The sequence below is a fragment of the Candoia aspera genome, chromosome 1 (assembly GCF_035149785.1).
Source record: "Candoia aspera isolate rCanAsp1 chromosome 1, rCanAsp1.hap2, whole genome shotgun sequence".
NCBI classification, from domain to species: Eukaryota; Metazoa; Chordata; class Lepidosauria; order Squamata; family Boidae; genus Candoia; species Candoia aspera.
The window spans coordinates 330351781-330369613 of NC_086153.1; the positions used below are offsets into that span (position 1 = coordinate 330351781).

Below are 17833 nucleotides of genomic sequence, written 5' to 3' on the forward strand. Positions count from 1 at the left end.
CGAGGGGTTGTTTATTAACTGGTTAATCACCTCATCGATGAATAAATGCGGGCTCTTCCGTTCTGAGACGAGCCACTGATTGCTGAGGGGGAGGCTGAGCCGAGGGGCCAGCGCCCATGGAACAGGAATGGAGCATTAATATGTACCTTATTGCTGATGGGAAATGAACGACTAATTAAATAGGTATTCCTGTGAATTGCTGCCCTGACGAATAGCAGGGGCTAATGTTGAATAGTAATTCGTTATTAGCATAAGGAGAATAACAAATGTAATCATAGAGAGGCAGGTTAATTAGAGATGTTTTTAGAGACCAGTGAACACATTGATCGAAGAGTAATTAATGAGCAGGAGTAGGGGTTAAATTGATAATTACAGATAGTGAGTATCAAAGGGTGTTAAAACATATATTAATGGGACTGGGAGGATGGCCAAAAGGGTGGTTAAACCAGAACAGATTAAAACAAATATTAGAGATTATTAATTAAAAGGGGAAGTGGAAGATTATTTCTAGTAAGAATAGCATGATTAATATGAACTAATTTGCAAGGGAAAGTTATATCTCTGAATTCCAAGAATATAATGGAAGATGCTATCAATTTCTTTGGGGATGTTCATGTTACTAATTATACACCCCGTTAGGAAGGAAAGCTAGAATAGGGGATTTTTTTCTTTAGCTTTATGTTTTGTCTGTATTTGAAACTAGCCCCTACAGGACCACCACAACCTCTCCATTAATTTAATGCTACATTTTATAAACTCAAATGGAGTGGAAATAATAGGAAGTTCCTCCCCAAACATGTTGCCAACTTGTCTCTTCAAACTCTCCTGACGCTTATCTTTTGCATTCCTAGTTGAGATTAAATTCCCACTATGTTGCTGAAGTGCTATTTTATTTTGTTCACTTTGCCGTAATAATCAGTTTGTTGAGGAATTTTCCTCATGGCTCTTGACTCTGTTAAAGCAAGACATCCTAGTACTGTTGTTTGGAGATGTCAGGACCCCAATATTTCCTCTAATTTTAGTAAGGATATTCACCAAACTTTGACTTAAAGTTGTTAGAAATTCTCCCACACACTTTCCCATAGTGACATTTTCAACTTGAACTAAGGATTTATAGCTGAAATTTCATGATTTATTCAAAGAAACCCAGTCTTACCATTTTGCTGTAAGTATTTCTGCTTACAGCATGCCCCTCCAACTCATCGACCATTTTGACCGTATCGATCCACTTCTCTCTATGTTCATTTTATATTATAGCATTGGCTCTTCTTTCCTCTCAATTGGCTTCATCCGAAGTTGAATCTCCTGAGGGGTTGACAGGGGCTTTTAATTTTGCCATTTGAGCTGCACTTGATCTTTTGATTCCAGCCTTTGAAAAGTCAGCCTGAAAAAAACCAATTCTCATCCATGGCTGACACCAAACTTATAGAACTTTTGAATTCATGTTCATAAACTAGAACAGAGAAATAGAAAGCACTTATCTGCTGACAATAGTGATTCCTTTCGTAAAGCTCTTACTACATATTTTGCAGTACTAGAACAAGCCAAAATTTCATTTCTGTTCAAGCCAAGTCCCTTAGACATCTTGTTTGCTATGTCTTGGCCTCTTCTCTTTGCTACAGACTGCTATTTAAAGTTCCTCTTCACTTAATACAACGATTTCAGAAGAAATGAAACATGCCAGGCTTCCATCCCTATGCAAGACTTATTTGTGGTTTCTTTTACCCAAGGTTTTTCTAGTTTTTTTGTTTTTTCCAGTTACTGAAGAAATGGTAACCCAAATAATTTCAGGAGTTATTTGGATCTTTTTCCTTCTTTTCCCTGCATATCTCTTTTCCCTCCTCTTCTGGCATTCTTAACTAGACTAATTAATTGTTCTCTTATGACAGATATTTTTCTAGATTCTCTGAAACACCTATCTTCACCCTCTTTTAAAATGTCCCTCGTGTGATGTTTCTATTTGTTCTAATTCTTGTCTAGTATCTTCTGTTTTATTTTTGTCCTAGATTATTGGATGAATTGTCCTTTCTCAGTTCTTGCCTACCTGTCAGCAAAGAATCTCACTGACCCATTTTAAGCAGGGTTTTGTGCAGGTCATACTACTGTGTTGGCACTGGCTCAGGTTGTCAAATAATTAGTGGTGACTATGAAAATAAAAACAGTACTTAAAAATATTGACTAAATTGAAAGCAAATTTAATTTTTTTAAGAAACAGAAAAACAAATAAATAACAGGCAATCATGAAAGTAGTCTAGTCCTAGAGTCTTGGTTATCCACTTACTTGTTAAGTATCTGGTGGACAAGCACATTCTCACTTGTTTTCCAAAAGTGGACAGCTGCACTTCTCTTTGGAGAGACTTGGATAATTAGGAAGATGTTACTAAGAAGGTCTTATTGCTGACCTCCACACTGTGATGGGACTATGAGCATGGCCTCCCCAGCCGTCTCAGTGCACACACTGGATAGTATTCAGGAAGGCCTTCTGTTAAATATTTGGGTCTTAAGCCTCTTAGGGCTTTATAGACTAATATCAACATCTTAAATTGGGCCTGGTAGCTCACAGGCAACTAGTGTAATACTCTCAGAATTAGTGTTAAAAACACAATAGGGGTGTTAAACTCCAGTAGTCTTAGTGAACCTATTTTAGGTTTTTAAAAACTATCCAAAAGTGTTTTAAAAAGGGCTGAATATTTCAACTACCATACCCTTTAGTCAAGATGTCTCCTGCAATCCTTGAAGGTCAGTTTTTTTTTTAAAGGGGGGAGAGAATATCCACCTTCCAGCCAGAAAATGTTGAATACTTCTGTACTGATCTATAAGCCAAGATTTGCAAACTACAGTGGCAACAGTGGCAATATTCACTTGACACACTAAACCAAAAACAAATCAGCTGCATTATGGTTTAAAGCAATTTGCGAAACTAACTATTGACAGGCAGCAGCTATCCAAAATTTCAGATGGGAACCGTTTCTTGCCCTATCCAGAGATACTGGGAATTAAATTTTGCACCTTTTAAATACAAACAATTTATACAAAGAATTGTCCTCAATTAATACCAAACCAACCAAACAAAATGTATACTCTGATCCTGAAAGGGGCACTGTATGTGTACAAACAGGCTTCTACAGAGCGGTACTTTTTTCTGCTCCACCATCAGAAATAACTCTGACTTGATTCAAGGAGTTCTTTTAAAAACAACTTTGAAAAGCAATTGATTGGGAACAACGTGAGCGGATAAGTCTAAGTAAGTCCTGCCCGTACTGTCCACAAAATTTCTTTTTCTTTTTGGTGACTTCGAGTCAGTGCTGACTCCTGGCGACTGCCTGGACTAGTCCCTGCAGTTTTCTTGGCAAGGTTTTTCAGAAGTGGTTTGACATTGCTTCCTTCCTAGGGCTGAGAGAGAGTGACTGGCCCAGGGTCACTCAGTTGGCTTTGTGCCTAAGGTGGGACTAGAACTCATGGTCTCTCGGTTTCTAGACTGATGCCTTAATCAGTACACCAAACTGGATTTCAACGTCTCATTAGCTAGATTTTAACTTCATGAAAAGGTTTCATGCATGTAGCCACGTACACTTCATAGGTCATATTTAAACTGTAGTGGTAACATATAAATCTTTTCTTTGTTAGTATCAACTTCTTCTGCATAAGAAGAATTCTACTTCATTCACCACATTGGCTCTCAGCCCTTGGTTATTTACAGTACCTCCTCCATGAATCCAGTATGTAGCCTTGACTCCCTGCATGAATCATCCCCAATTTTCAGATCTAACCCTGGTCTAGAAAAAACATCTATAAAAGAAGCAATTTTCCTTCATGTTTTATTTGATTAATGCTATCACATCCTTTCAGTGGGTTATTCAGCACCTGCAGAAGGGCTATAGTAAATTTGTTTGTATTTGTTCATCCTCTTATTTTAACTTCAGTGGAATCCTCATGAGAAGATAATTTCTACATTGTTTAGTGTCAAGCTAGATAGAAAATTTGTATAGAAGAGAATATCTGTAGCTCAGGGTCGAACTGTGGAGTCCTTGGTGCTCTCTGAGCTTGGTTGTTTGCTCGCAGACGTTTCATTACCCAGCTAGCACTGATGATGTTACCTAGTCAGGTAATGAATCATCTGCAAGCAAACAACCAAGCTCAGAGAGCACCAAGGACTCCACAATTTGTTTAGAATGGAGTCTTTCCTACCCACCAATAAAGGATAATCAGGAGAAGGTGTTAAATTCTTAAGGCAAATGTATTTATAGGTGAGGAAAGCAAAATACTATTTATATTCTCTATTATTAATAGTTGACAGACAACCTATTTGAAGATACCTCATGTAAAACACCCTGCTGATACTTCCACCTTTTTCATTTTTATTTACATGTAGATGCAGAGCAGCTGGAGCCCACAGCTTTGTAATCCATTAGCATTTCAAGAAGAGATTTGGGGATGACAGGAGGGGAAAGTCAATAGAGGATTGAAAGTGACTTTTGGAATGTGCCAGTTTCCAGCATATAACCACCATTTTTAAGGAGAACATCAGGAATCACTTTGAAGTCCTGAACCTCACTGATAGGGAACCAGGGGAACTATGGAATTAAATGAACGACGTTGTTAAGGATGAATGTGAAAACAGACTGCCAAACATCAAAAAATGTAAGAAAGCAAACTGGTTGTTGGAACAAATTATGGAAATTGTTAAGAAAAGCCAAAGCCAAGAAAGACAACAATCTCAGGAAGGAACCCAACAAAGAATTTCAGAGAATTGTTAGAAGAGACAAGAAGCAATATTACAAAGTTATCTGTGGAAATATGGAAAAACAAGGAAAATCTTCCAAAAGATTTCCAAACTCAGGAGATTCCAACTTCAAAGTGGTATGCTGAAGGATGCCACTAGACAAATATTGCATAGAATATTTGAGAGATTCAGTGGAGAGCCAGTTTGGTGCAGTGGTTTAAGGCATCAGGCTAGAAACTGGAAGAGCATTAAGACCTGGCTCTGTCAACTAGCACAGGGATCCAATAGTGGTATGCAGCCCTGGGGATGGTTAGTGGTTTGAGGACACTCCATCTTTTTAACTTTGTATCTTTTTTGTATGGATTTTTTAATGGTGGTCTTACTTATGGCACAGTGAGATGCGCAGCATATAAATTTGATCAATCAACTCCCAAGATTTAGCTGATTCATGTGGCAATGAAGAACATAAGAAAGAACAGCTAAAACTATCACCATGGCCTTTAGTGACCTAGGCAGGAAGACCCTGGAGAATCAGGTGGCATTCTCATCCACCTTTCCAGTCACTGGAACAAGAAATAATACTGCAAATTGCTGACTGACTGTATAAATGGTATCAGTGGGAGATAGTTGGTTTCTGGAGTTATGGTCTGAGTTATCTGGATGCTGGACTACTGGCATGAAATCAGTTGCACTTCACAAAAAGTAGTAAATTGTGTTTGGCTGAAATATGACAAGCTTTAATAAACTGAATCCTTCAAACTGAATCCTAAAGTCTGATATAAAGACCTCAAAGGCTTGTGCATTTTAGAGGAAAGCAAGAATGGTGCTGTATTGTGACCTAATAAAGTACTTATTGAAAAATCAGAAAGATCATTGGCAGAGCTTATAACTTTTATTTGACTATACAGTAATGCTCAGAGTATGGAAAATAAAATGAATTTAAGCGCTTAGTGTACAAAGGCAAAATAATTTAATAAATGTAGCAGAAGCCAGCAATTGAAGTATACAAGTTGTTCATAATAAAAAGAATGAGAAAAAGAGGTGCTTAGTGTTGCCTGTCCAATCAAGGAGAACATGTGAATGAACTTTCTGTGAGTAAATGGCAGAGCTTTCGAAGTATGATAGGGAATTTTCTTTATGCTTATATCTGTTGGGAGACGAACTCTGCCTAACATACTCCATTGAGGAAATCCATAATTTGTTCTGATAATTTTCTTTCAGAGGGTGAAAAAAAGCAGAAAAAGATCAATTATCCTTGATTTTTTCGTATTCCATATGGAAGACTTAGTCAAAATAGCAAAAACATAATGGATTTTAAGGGAAACTAAAGCTGAATATAGTGGAATGTGCACCTTGGACTTAAAGTTTTAATAAACTCAGAGCAGTGATTGTAGGATTCCAAGATAGGAGACCTGTCCCATGATTCCAGAGCTGGTACATATAATATTCCAGTTAGATTCTGAATGAATCTTAGAAAAAGAGCAGCTCAATAATATAGACCAGTGTTTCTCAACCTTAGCAACTTTAAGCTGTGTGGACTCTAACTCCCAGAATTCCCCAGCTAGCCATGCTGGCTGGGGAATTCTGGGAGTTGGTCCACACAGCTTAAAGTTGCTAAGGTTGAGAAACACTGATGCAGACAATTACCCAAAGAAGTGGTGGGCTTCCCTTCACTGACTCTGTTCAAGGAAAGGCTAGAAAGCCATCTGTCAGGGACGCTTCAATTTTGATTCTTGTATGGGACAGGGTAGTTGGATTCAATGGCCAAAATGGCCCTTTTCATAGAATCAAAGACTTGGACAGGGTCATTTAGGCAATCAAGCCCCCCCCCTTAGTACAGGAAACCAAATTAAAGTATTCCCAACAAATCACTATTTAATCTCTGTCTGAACGTATCCAGTGAAAGAGGGCCTATTATTTCTTTATGTAATTAGTTACACTGAACAGCTTTTATTTACACTCCTGACTCTACGACAAAGAATATCCTTTAGATGGGTTAAATTTTTGCTTCTTAGAGTATGATTTGAGGCTAGCTTTATTAGTGAGCTGCCAGCCACCCCAATCCCCTAGAAACCGTAGCACATGAGAAAGGACATCTCCTTGTCACTTAGGGTCCAGGAATCAGCCTAAGTACCAAAGTAGCGCAGCACCCGAGTTTCCACCATAGGATTTCCTGCCTGCTTTTCTAAAACAGCCTGTGATATTCATCAAGCTGACCACCACCCTGGGACTTGACATTGTGAGGCGTTCCCACTGTGACTGAGCACAAAACAACTATTGCACAAATTGTTTTCAAGATAACACACTATCCAATTGTTTGGAGTAAGGAACAATTGAATTTATACATGAAATGGATTCATTTCTTTGCCAGTAAGCCCCATGAGGTGAGATGTAATGGGCAGTCTTGGCAACAAAGGAGGAAGAAGGCAATTCCCATGCCAGGCGCACCCTCATCTAATAGTACCTAAATTTTTCCCTTGGTTAGGGTGATTTCATTTTTTTAGTAGAACAACTATATTGTACAAGCAACAACATGCTTTTGAGATTTCCCTCTTTTCTTTTTCTTCTGATTTATTGCCATTTTCCCAATCAACTAAGGTTTTGTTTCTTACTGAATGCCTGACTTCACCCACAGTCACATTTAATCAGGAATCTCATATATGGAAAACTTTAACTGCTCTTTAGGTTTGCTGCAGGGTTCAAGAGTCAATAAGCACCACTTTTACAACCATGGGGCAAAATCACATTAAATTTGGAGAGACCAGTGGGATTCCTTGAAATAATCTCATTCAAGATGATACACGATGCATAAACTTTACAAAGACTTTTAAGATTTTCTTACAGGATTGGGGCAAAGATACTTCCCGAAAGATGCAGTAGCACTGATGTTGCCATTTTGGTATCATATCTGACATCCTCCTCCCAAATCCAACTTCCTAAGCCAGAGGATATCCTTGTCTGTCACCAGTTCTATAACCGAAAGCTTGGGAACATGCTTCCCTGCTCCGCAAGACACCTGGCAAGAACTGAGCCTGGAAACACGTACATGTCTGCATCATCTTCCATCTTTGCCCTTCCTAGCTACTGATGGGAAGCAGCAGGAAGGATGGAGATCCTGTCCTATTATACAAGGAAAATCTTTCCAAAATCTTTTTTAGTTACAACAGGAAATATCAGATCCTCTATTGTGGCAGTAATAGCAAGTATGGAAATGGCAGAACCAGGTTGCCAAAGCAAACATCATCCTGGAGAATCACCACACAGCAGCACAGCATGGCCGCATGTAGGTTTGATGATGAATCCCTGATAGGTTATGGTGCAGGTCCTTTCCTGCAGGCCCTAGAGAATTACCAGCCAGAGACACACAGACTTCATTTATTTATTTAACTTCATTGGCACCCAACCCCAGTGGACTAGGTGGACCAAGATTTGATCTGACATGAGACAGGTTCTTTTATCTTAGCAAAGACCAAAAATTATATTCTGATCCAGCAGCTTGACATTTCCACGATTCTGCCGTACGTTCATGACACTAGGAAAGTACCAATGCTCTCTTCTCGGCTCAGCCTTCACCTCAGAGAGCCTCTTGCAGGCAACTTGCATGAGAGTGAATCAGTTACAATTAATAGTGTGCAAGTTGTGACATGGAAGTTGACAATACAACAAACGTATAGGCCATTCCTGTTAACTGCCAGCCATAAGCAGCTTAATGAGTCGATTCCAAGTCAGCACTTTTTAACTGGGGAGGTAGGGGGTAGGAATTGGGGGAAGAGGCTCAGTATTGTAGCACAGTAGCTTCTGCAAGCAGAAAAGGCAGTGACACTCCTCTCCCTGAAGGGATTGCACTTTTTTGTGCCCATCCCTTCTGCTGTGTAAATGCCAGGTTAAAATGCTGAGGCCTAATTGGGGGAGTGCTGTTTCCTACAGATTATTAACCACACTGCTGGTGCTGTTCTTTCAGGATTGCTGTTAATGAGAAAGTGCCCATAACACACCTCCACCCACCCACTTCCTTATTCTCTCTGCCATGGCTTTGGAATGTGGAGGGGAATAACGTCCATAGCCCAGCCGGCAACGAATTCATACACAAGCTCACACCTATGTTTGCATGAGGCCCAATCTACTGTCTAATGGCGAATCTACATTCTTCCCTTACAATCTGTTTTGGAACATATCAAATGAAAAAGGGGTATGCCATCCTCAGCCTTATACAGCTGCAACCCCCACATTTGTGCTGGCCAGAAAACACATGGAAGGAACATACGACAGTCCGCAGGGAAGCCTAGCTTCCATGAAGCAGCATTGACTCCCCACCCATCCAACCTCAGTAGGTCAAGTCACATCCCATTTTCACGGGATTTCAAATCGCCTACTGTGCTCCCCACCAGCAGCAGGGAGAGTCTTTGTTGGCTTATAGATCAGGAATGGCAAACTTTTGGTAACAAGGGGATTTGTTACTATTTTGCCCCCACAGTGGATCACCAAATTCTTTGGGGGATTATTTTCTTCTAAATAGGTATATTAAGTCCCAAAGCACCACTTTTATTGTTCTTTTCCCTTTTGTTTTTGTTGTTTCAAATAAAATACTGGGCCGTCTCTTGGGGGTTTGGACCACAAAAAGAGGAACTTCCTGGGCTGTTGCATATGGCCCATAGGTTGCTTAATACTGCTATAAGGATGCAGAAGGAGCTTTCCTATTCAGTTTTTCAAGCAGGAGGAGAATGTTTCCCAAAATGAAGGTGGTTTGGGTTAGATTCCATGAACCTGTTGGAATGGAACTTTCTCTCGATGAGCATTTTCACCAAGTTACAGAAGCATGGCAAGGTTTCGTGGATTAAATGAAGAGGACAAGATAAGCTAAGGTGCCAGGCTGCTGCTGACACCAGCCCAGAAATCATCTTAGTTTTGGGAAGATTCTAATGAACAGGATCATGCTGATGAAAATGAAGCAGACAATGATCAACATTAGCCAAAGGAGCCAGTTGACAGATTTCTTGGCATGCTGCTCCAGGCGGTCAGACTCAGCCTTCAGCTTCTCAAAGTTCTGGTCAGCCAGCTTGAGCGACTGGGTCAAGGTCTGAAACAAACAATCAAGTGTCAATGCTTTGGAAAGCAGCAAAATGCAGGCAGCTGCAGGAGAAGGCACAGAATGTTGCTTCATTCCACCTTACATCCTTGGACAAACTCACACATGAGGAATCAACAACAACAAAAAGCTTTTCCAGGAAAGGGGGCAACCCATAGTGCTGAGTGCCATGCCAACAAGTGCCCTTCCACTGTGCTGTTCCTCCGCCCGCAGCACTCTGACAAGGACATGCACTTTCTCAGAATCAGTCACAATTACAAAATAGCTTTTCACAGTGCACAGTTGTGGGGCGGGGATCTGGCCTTACCTGGTTATCTTGCTTAATCACATTCTGTGCTACAAGAGTGTTGCTCTTGAGATTGCGTGCCAGCTGCAACATCTCTTCCGCTAGCTTCTCCTGGATGCTGTGATGATGCTGCAGGACTGCATCCAGCTCGGCAGCTGACTGCTTCTCATCAGGAAGTGGAGTCCTGTGGGGAGAGAGATCTCCTCATTGGTACATGTTAGAAAGATGACCTATATACCATTGGCTTTTGGTGCCAATTGCATACATTCAGATGTTTCATAAAAGGCCCAGAACACAATCTTCTTAGAAGGTACTAAATGCCCACGTTAGGTCAAGAGAAAAGCTACACCATGTGGCAGTGTCTGGGTGGGGCTGTTCAATGAAGCTGCATTCCTATTTGCATGCTGAAGCGGGATACTCCAGTATTTCATCTAATGGATTGTCTATAATCTCTACATCTACAGAGTGGCAGGGGGGTCTACAGAGAAGCATTGATCTCTATATTCCACCACGCAAGATGTAAACCTGGATGTGAAGCAAGCAGACAATCACATACCCAACCGCAGACAGAGTCCATCCCAAGCTGGAGATGGAAAAATAGGTATGGATTTTTGAGGAACAGGACTTTCTGAACTTTTCCATCTCCCAACAGAAATAAGACAAAACTGTGCCTGGCTTTCTCATGAAATCATGGAACTAAGCTGCTGTACATAGACAGGGCAAAATTATTGTCAGTTTTACCCTCCTTTTTCCCTTACCAATCGCCATTTTCATGAAACTTCCAAGTTATTTATATAGTTTGAATTCTGGACTGAACAAAATGATTGCCACTCTTAAGCTCCTTCTCCCTCCCCAATCCCCTGCCCTTGAAACTTCCAAATACTCACATGCGTTTCCTTAAATTTTTATCTTCCAAATCTGTGGAGGAAAGAACAGAATTTGTATCTGTATCTGTATCTATCTGTAAGCAATGAACAAATGCGCCTGTCCTGGAAATCAGCTTATCTAGCAAACCTTAAAGATATAAATCAAAATGCAAAGATACAACAGAAACTACACCACACTTTTAAGCATAAGGGGGAGGCCAGCAGTAAGGGAGGGAAAGGCAAGCTAGCACAGACTCAGGGGTGAGAAGGGGCACATTTCTTAAAATGTCATTTTCCAGTATTTGCTGATGGGCCATGAATATGGCAGCAGCAGGTATATTGGGCTTCCTGGTTACGGGCAGGAATTTTCAAGACAAGGAGATGGCAATTGGGCATAGTGATCAGTCTGGGAATTCCCAGTGCTACAGCCCCAGATGGGAAATCAGTGGGATATCTATTGAAGAGTAGGATATAAATAATAATTACAATACATAATGCTGGAGAGTTAAATATTTTGTCCTGCAACCTCCAGAGTCCTTGCATATATGGAATGACCACTAAACACTTACCATTGATATAGGAATGGTCCTGGGTAGGCAGAAAGAGAGGAGAAATAAAAAGAGTTAAGTAATAGATGGCTGGAGAAAGGTCTTTGTGATCTTGAATCTCTTGACCTCTGCCAAATAATGTCAGGTCCTCTAGGCCCATAAAAGAGAGAGCAACATACCACTTTACCCCATAGATAAAGAGCTGGCTCCCTTCACCTAGACTGAGAAACCAAGTTCCTTCAGTTAACTTATTTGACCTACAAGTAACAGACACAACCGTAAAAGCAAACAGGGAAAAAGAAAAAGAAGGCAGAGAGAGTTGGGATGAAGGAAGCAGTACTATAGGGGCTTGGACAAATTGAATGCCTAGAGGCAAAAATTAAGAGGGATTGTTTTACAAAACGTGATTGGTGTTGGCCAAGAAGACATACTGTACCAAGCAGCTCATTCCTCATCTCGCCCATAAAGCGGGCCTTGGTCTGTAGATGCACGGTTTTCGTTGCTGGGGTCCGCTCCCTGGCAGTGGTAGGAGTCCTCCCCGGAGCCAGAAACTGATTTGCCAGTGCCTTCTCAGAGGATGATGACTGGGGAAAAAGCGAGTGAAAGGTACCTAAGAAACCTAATGATTGACCCTCTTCCAACGGAGAGTCATCATAGCAGAGGATCTTGAAAAAGGTTAAAAAAAGAAAAAAGAGGACCTTACCAATTTCTCTGCTTCTAGCAAGCCCTTTAAGAAATCCACCTTACGAGAATATTCATTCAGTACTTCAGGAGCTGGTTTGCTGAAACAGAACAACAAACTCAAGGTAAGAACCATGGAGAAAAATGCTCCTCATTCATCTCACTCTCTTCTCCCATCCTCATGAAGTGGAGAAAGCCACCAAGATTAGCTGGGAGAGTCTAGTATGGTTCAACTGAGCAGCAACTTTAGCATTAAAAAAAAAAAGACAGCGCATAAAGCTGGTATTCTATATATTTATGGGTTCCAACTCCATCTCCTTACGCAGCATGGCCAGTGGGCAGGGATGATGGGAATTTAAGCTGTACATTTCCCATCTATAACACAGTGATTCAGAGTTTTCTTTAGGGGCAATGGAAGAATTGCTACCAATTCCTCTTCTGTACTGTCACTTTCTGGCTCATTTCCTGTACCAGGTTCATTTCCAAGAATCTTTTGCAGTGTATGGCACATGGAAACTAGAAGCAAGAAGTGAAATCTGATTACTACGTATGTGCTTGCCAAAATAACCCGATTAAAATGGAATTGATTACGACACTCTGCTGAATATTCCCTGCAAATACAGAATCTTAAGAGGCCTAACAGGTTGGCATTAAACTCTGAACAAAAACCTCTCAAATTCCAGTTTATGTCACTACTATCTATCTATGCTATCTCACCTTCTTAGAACTACAAATTGGATTGGATCTGCTTTGATCAGTGCCCAAAGCGGACCCTTGAAGATCCCAGAAAAAGTCACTCACCTGGAGTGTTTCTTCAATGTGAGTAACATCTCCTCCAGAGCAGCTACATACTAAGATGAAAACAAAAGGGCACGTTTTGAGTAACTGTAGCACTAATCAGCCAAATGTGGCCTTCTGAGATCTAGCATCCAGTAATACATTAAAGGATGAAGCTCAAAGGTAGCCTTGGCTGTGTTGCTGTAGCATTACCTCAGATGGTTGTTTACAGTGAGGACAGAACAAAATGCAGCCTTAAGGGGGCAACAAACCAACGGACTGAAAGGACCCTTCTTAGGTGAGAAGCTTGGGGAGGCTCAATCTCTTGCTCCTAAAGGACTGAGGAAAAGCCAACCCTAACCAGTTTTCCAGAGCTTGATATGCCGGAAGTTGGCAGACAGATAAGGGGAAAAAAGATCAATGAAGCATATATTTCCAACTGTAACAGCAACCCCACCTTTTCCTCCAGCCTTCCACCCTCCCCCTTAGCAGAGAACAGGAATCCACATGTCTCCCCAAAAAGAAAGAGAAATAAAAAAGTCTTGGGCATCAAGCCAAATGCCACACTGGAGCCAATGATGCTGCTCTGGGAAGTGGAGAGAAAAAGATAATGCCTGTAAAACAGAGGTGAGCTGTTCATAGCTAGATCCCTATTTGGAAGCCTCTTTGCAAAACTGGACATCCGCTTCCTTCCAAGGAGCATATCAGAACAAAGAAGCATCCCTTTGCCAGTTCTGGCAGAGCCAGTGTGCTGCTCTCTGGCACTGGTAAATCATGATGCTGAGCCTCCAGGAAAGAGAAGAGAATCCCTTCATATTGGAACTAGGCCTATTTTAAGGCTTCATTGAGAGGCTAATGGTATATAATAGACTTGTGCAATCTTTTCAGTCTGGGGACCGTACCCCAATCTCCAAACAGTTCAGAGGGCTGCAGGAGGTCTTCTGATAACACTCACGTTTTGAGTGTTCTATGGATAGAAATAGGTGTTTCTTGCCTCACAGAAGCCTTGCCACCAAATTCCAGTGGTGGGATCTCAGTGCGCTTTAGGGACTGCACCATAGATTGCCCAGCCCTGGTGATATGAATCAAAGCCGCAGAAGCCATCTTAACTGAGCTCCAAACTGCACTGACAAGAGAAACAGCAGCGCCATTCATAGTAGCTACTTCCTGATGAATCAGACCAAGGTTGTCCATGAACTCTAGCCTTCTTTTTCTAGCTATAAGATAGCTACTTCCCTTTAATTTCAGTTTGTGAAATTCAGAAGGTGCCTCTGAACAGAACATTCTGTCAGTGCTAACAGTAATCAATAAGAATTATCTGCTAAGAATCTACAATTTACATCACCTTTGTTTTAAAAGCCATCTGAGCTCCTGGCTACATTCTGCAAGTTAGAAAAACTAAGGCTGCAATGCCAACCTACTGTATATACCAACCCCCAATGCATTCAGCAGAACTCATTTCTGAGTAAACATACATGGGATTTCTAGAGATGCAGTTGTGTTAGCATGCCACAGTAAAAAACAACAACAACTAGGTCTTGTGTCACCTTAGATATAAATGTATTGACTAACAAATCTATTAGATACACTATTTCATCAGATGTAGTCAGACGAAGTTTACTGTATTATGGTTCATAAAAGCTTACACCATAATGCATGTGTTTATTTTTAAAGTGCTGTAAGACTCTCAGTTCAAGAATATCAATCTGCAGAAGAGAGGGAAAGGTTTTTTTTTAAATGTAGCTATTTAGAAACTACATCCCAAAGCAGGCATGATTCAAAATTATTCCCAGTGTACTAAGCATAGTTTGCTAATAACCCAAATGCCTCAGTCCTACATTTCACATCAATTCCCTTCTCTGCCTGCATGTGTAGTGATGCAATAGTAAAACTGGATTCTCTTTTTGTCTCAGAACATGATGGTACTATGTTTTCACTGCTACCATCTGATCTGGCTCTCAGTTAACCAATGACCTCATAATCATGTTTAGTTTCTCAGCGGGCTGCACAACAGGCAGTTATCTTGACCAATACATCTCTAAATCATGACTCCTCAGTCTGTGTCAATGACATGTGAACTAAGTTAACAGGCAGTGAAATACACAAGTACATCATGTGCTTTAGGACTCCCCCCCCCCTTTCATGCTATGTTCTGAAATAATAAAAATGGATATCTGAAAGGATCTGGGATTAAATTATTGACTAAATAATAGAATATGATGGCTCCGAATGCTCAAGAACCAAAGTAAAACTGAACCAAAAAAAGTTTCAATACTTATTAAGGGAACTTCTTCCTTTACTTTTAGGGAAACAAGTGATAGTCTGCTGATCACTCCTTTCCAGCCAGTCAGTATTAAAATTAGGCATTGACAACTTGATGCCTGTATTGGGTTGTTTTCCTCTTTCTTTTTTTCAGCCTGTCTTTAGATTGTGGGGCAGAATTGTATGTTTTTCATCAATCTTACATAAGCCATGCTCAGAGCCTTTTCCAGCTAAGAAGTGTTAAAAGACTTTCAAAAATGATAGCAATACATCAGCACTTTTACACCTACATTTTCCAAGATGGATTTAATTAAGAGAAAGTATCTTGGCAGTAGAAGTTTCACAGCAAGGATCTGAATGGGGGTTGCGACATTCAAGGCCAAGATCTGCACCACCCTGACTCTCTGTGGACTCCATGACGTGGCAACCTGATATTGGAAAAGGCATTTCCTCCCACCTCTTTCACCACAGGATAACAGAACAGAACAGTTACCAGCTGTATGTTGGACCAAGGGAGACACCCGGTGGAGACTGGCAGCCTAACCATCATATACTTTGCAGAATCTACATCACTTGATAGATACTAACTCATTAACCTTCTCAGATCAGAAAGCAAAGGAGAGAAACACTACCAAAGGAAGCTAATTCTTATAATGAAAATAAACTGCCTAGTTATTCTACTGAATCTTCTGGGAAAATTAATTGCCCAGCCTGCCCTTTACTGAGCATTAACATGTTACCTTAAACACTATGTTTCTTGAAAGGATACACAAATCTTCTGTAATTTGCTATCCTTTCTTTTTTCTTTGGGGAAGATTCCTGTTGTACTAAAGAGATCTGAGGACTCAAATAAAACAGAACACCAAACAGAACAGCAGCAGCAGCACAAGTACAGCATGCTAGTATTAAGGGGGCAGCAGCCTTTCAGAACATTGGCAACATAATACGTGCAGCCCTGTTGTGTCATGTACATAAACACTCATTATATGATACCCATTATTTTTAATTATTTGTTAAATGCCCATCGTACTTCCCACTGAACCATGTGCACCTACAATGGCTTGTCATGATAAATGTCTTAAATATTGACCTGATTCACATAACGTACTGTGCTTCCTTGGCTCAGCATTTTGTGTGAATCAAGTTCATCCAATAAACTATAGTTACACCAGAGCTTAGCATACATGCACAGGCTTCTGTCTGCACTTATAATCCTCCACAGACCTTTACCTGGCTCTGTTTCTTTCAGATGAAACTGGGTTCATATAGTCATCAAGAGCAGTGGTGTCCTCGTGACATATGTATGCATGAGGACACCACTGCTTTTTATGACTATATGAATACTTAAAAATCCCCAATTGAGGTTTTTGCCAGCATAACAACATAGATAAATCTGGGGGGAAAAAACTACCTCTAAATCACCAGTCTTATGGCTGTTAAAAATACAAATCCTTGTATTTTAACCCCATTAATATACAGTCCACACAGACAGAATCATTACCTCATATTGTAAGGCAGAATAGTTCTGGCAAAGGATTACTTACAATTTCTAAGCTGCCCAGAACTTGGTTTAAGATGGGTGGCTATACATATGCTTTAAATAAACTCTATAACATGGCTTTCACTGACCTACTTCACACACTGTATTAAGCCAAAACAGCATTTGTTTGATCTTAGGGTGCTATGCAAACAAGCCACTGGGGTTTGTAAATCATGATTTATGGTATGATATATTATGTGAACCAGATCAAATTGTAGTTTATTCAATAAGCTGAGCTAAGCAAACAATGCATTACAGCAATATGCAAGTGCAGCTGCTGATACAGCAGGTTGGGCTAAAACTAAGTAGTTTCCATCATAACAGCAGACAGCAGCACCTAGTTAAGCTAAGCTGATTTTAAAAAGCTAAGCAAGATCAGACCTAGTAAAAATTTGGATGGGAGGCTAGGATATTCCACAGCTGCAAATTAGACTGGGAAGTTTAAAAAAAAAAAAAAGGAAGAAGGCGGTGGCAAACTGCTTCCATATTATTGCCAGACCTTAACATGGGGTGTCCACATAGTCACTAGGAGTCACGCTTGACTTGACTTTAGGTTCCAAAAGCCCAGCCAGAGACTACTGAACGTTGCAAAATGCAAGCGTTCTGCCAGAAAAGAATATAAAGGCACAGAACGATCACTTGCTTAACAAGTAATCCATTTATTTACTTAATAGGACAGGTCGCGATTCTGCTAACAGTGCAGGCAGGTCACTCAGAGCTACCACACAGAGAGAAAAGTACACCCCCTCTCAAATTTCTGCCTGCAATTATGAAAAAACGCGCCGCATGTGCCTCCCATTCCTACAGGAGACCTCTGGGACCTCCCACGCGCCCTTCCGGACCTTCTCCAACCGCCAGTCGTCCGGATTTCGCTTATCGGCCGCCATCGCCTCACAACGGCTCAACAGTCGGACCAGCTTCAGTTCTGCACGGGGTACCAACATCGACCCCGGCCCAGCCTCCATAGTCACCGTCTTCATCGCTCTCGCCTGTCCCGGATTGAGAGAGCGACCGCCGCTCCACTATTTCCTGTTGAACCCAGTAGACCTTCTGGCCTCCTCTAT

The 17833-nt window shown here is 40.9% G+C and overlaps 2 protein-coding genes across 3 annotated transcripts in view; one reads left to right on the plus strand and one right to left on the minus strand.

Moving 5' to 3' along the window:
* The window catches only part of ARRDC2 (arrestin domain containing 2), a 463191-nt gene that overhangs the window by 267568 nt on the left and 177790 nt on the right, over positions 1-17833 (plus strand). The gene's annotated exons all lie outside the window — the stretch shown is intronic.
* On the minus strand, positions 9245-17830 carry USE1 (unconventional SNARE in the ER 1). Of its 2 annotated transcripts, XM_063290660.1 has the most exons (7): positions 17612-17830; positions 12992-13041; positions 12213-12291; positions 11946-12093; positions 10983-11013; positions 10117-10279; positions 9245-9800 (listed from the first exon to the last, which is right to left on the minus strand). In XM_063290660.1, exons 1-7 carry the CDS (start codon positions 17747-17749, stop codon positions 9618-9620), a joined length of 792 nt encoding a protein of 263 aa, XP_063146730.1. In that variant the 5' UTR covers positions 17750-17830; the 3' UTR covers positions 9245-9617. The 2 variants fall into 2 exon arrangements, with proteins under 2 accessions (XP_063146730.1, XP_063146731.1); XM_063290661.1 differs by lacking the exon at positions 10983-11013 and having other exon boundaries at positions 10117-10276; positions 11900-12093.

Coding starts and splice junctions, on each gene's coding strand:
- USE1 (XM_063290661.1), bottom strand. CDS start 17,749: ATGAAGACGGTGACTATGGAGGCTGGGCCGGGGTCGATGTTGGTACCC. Junction 13,042..17,611: donor ACGACTGGCGGTTGGAGAAG/GTCCGGAAGGGC, acceptor TTTTCATCTTAG/TATGTAGCTGCTCTGGAGGA. Junction 10,277..11,899: donor CAATCACGTTTTGTAAAACA/ATCCCTCTTAAT, acceptor TCCCCACAGGAC/TCCACTTCCTGATGAGAAGC.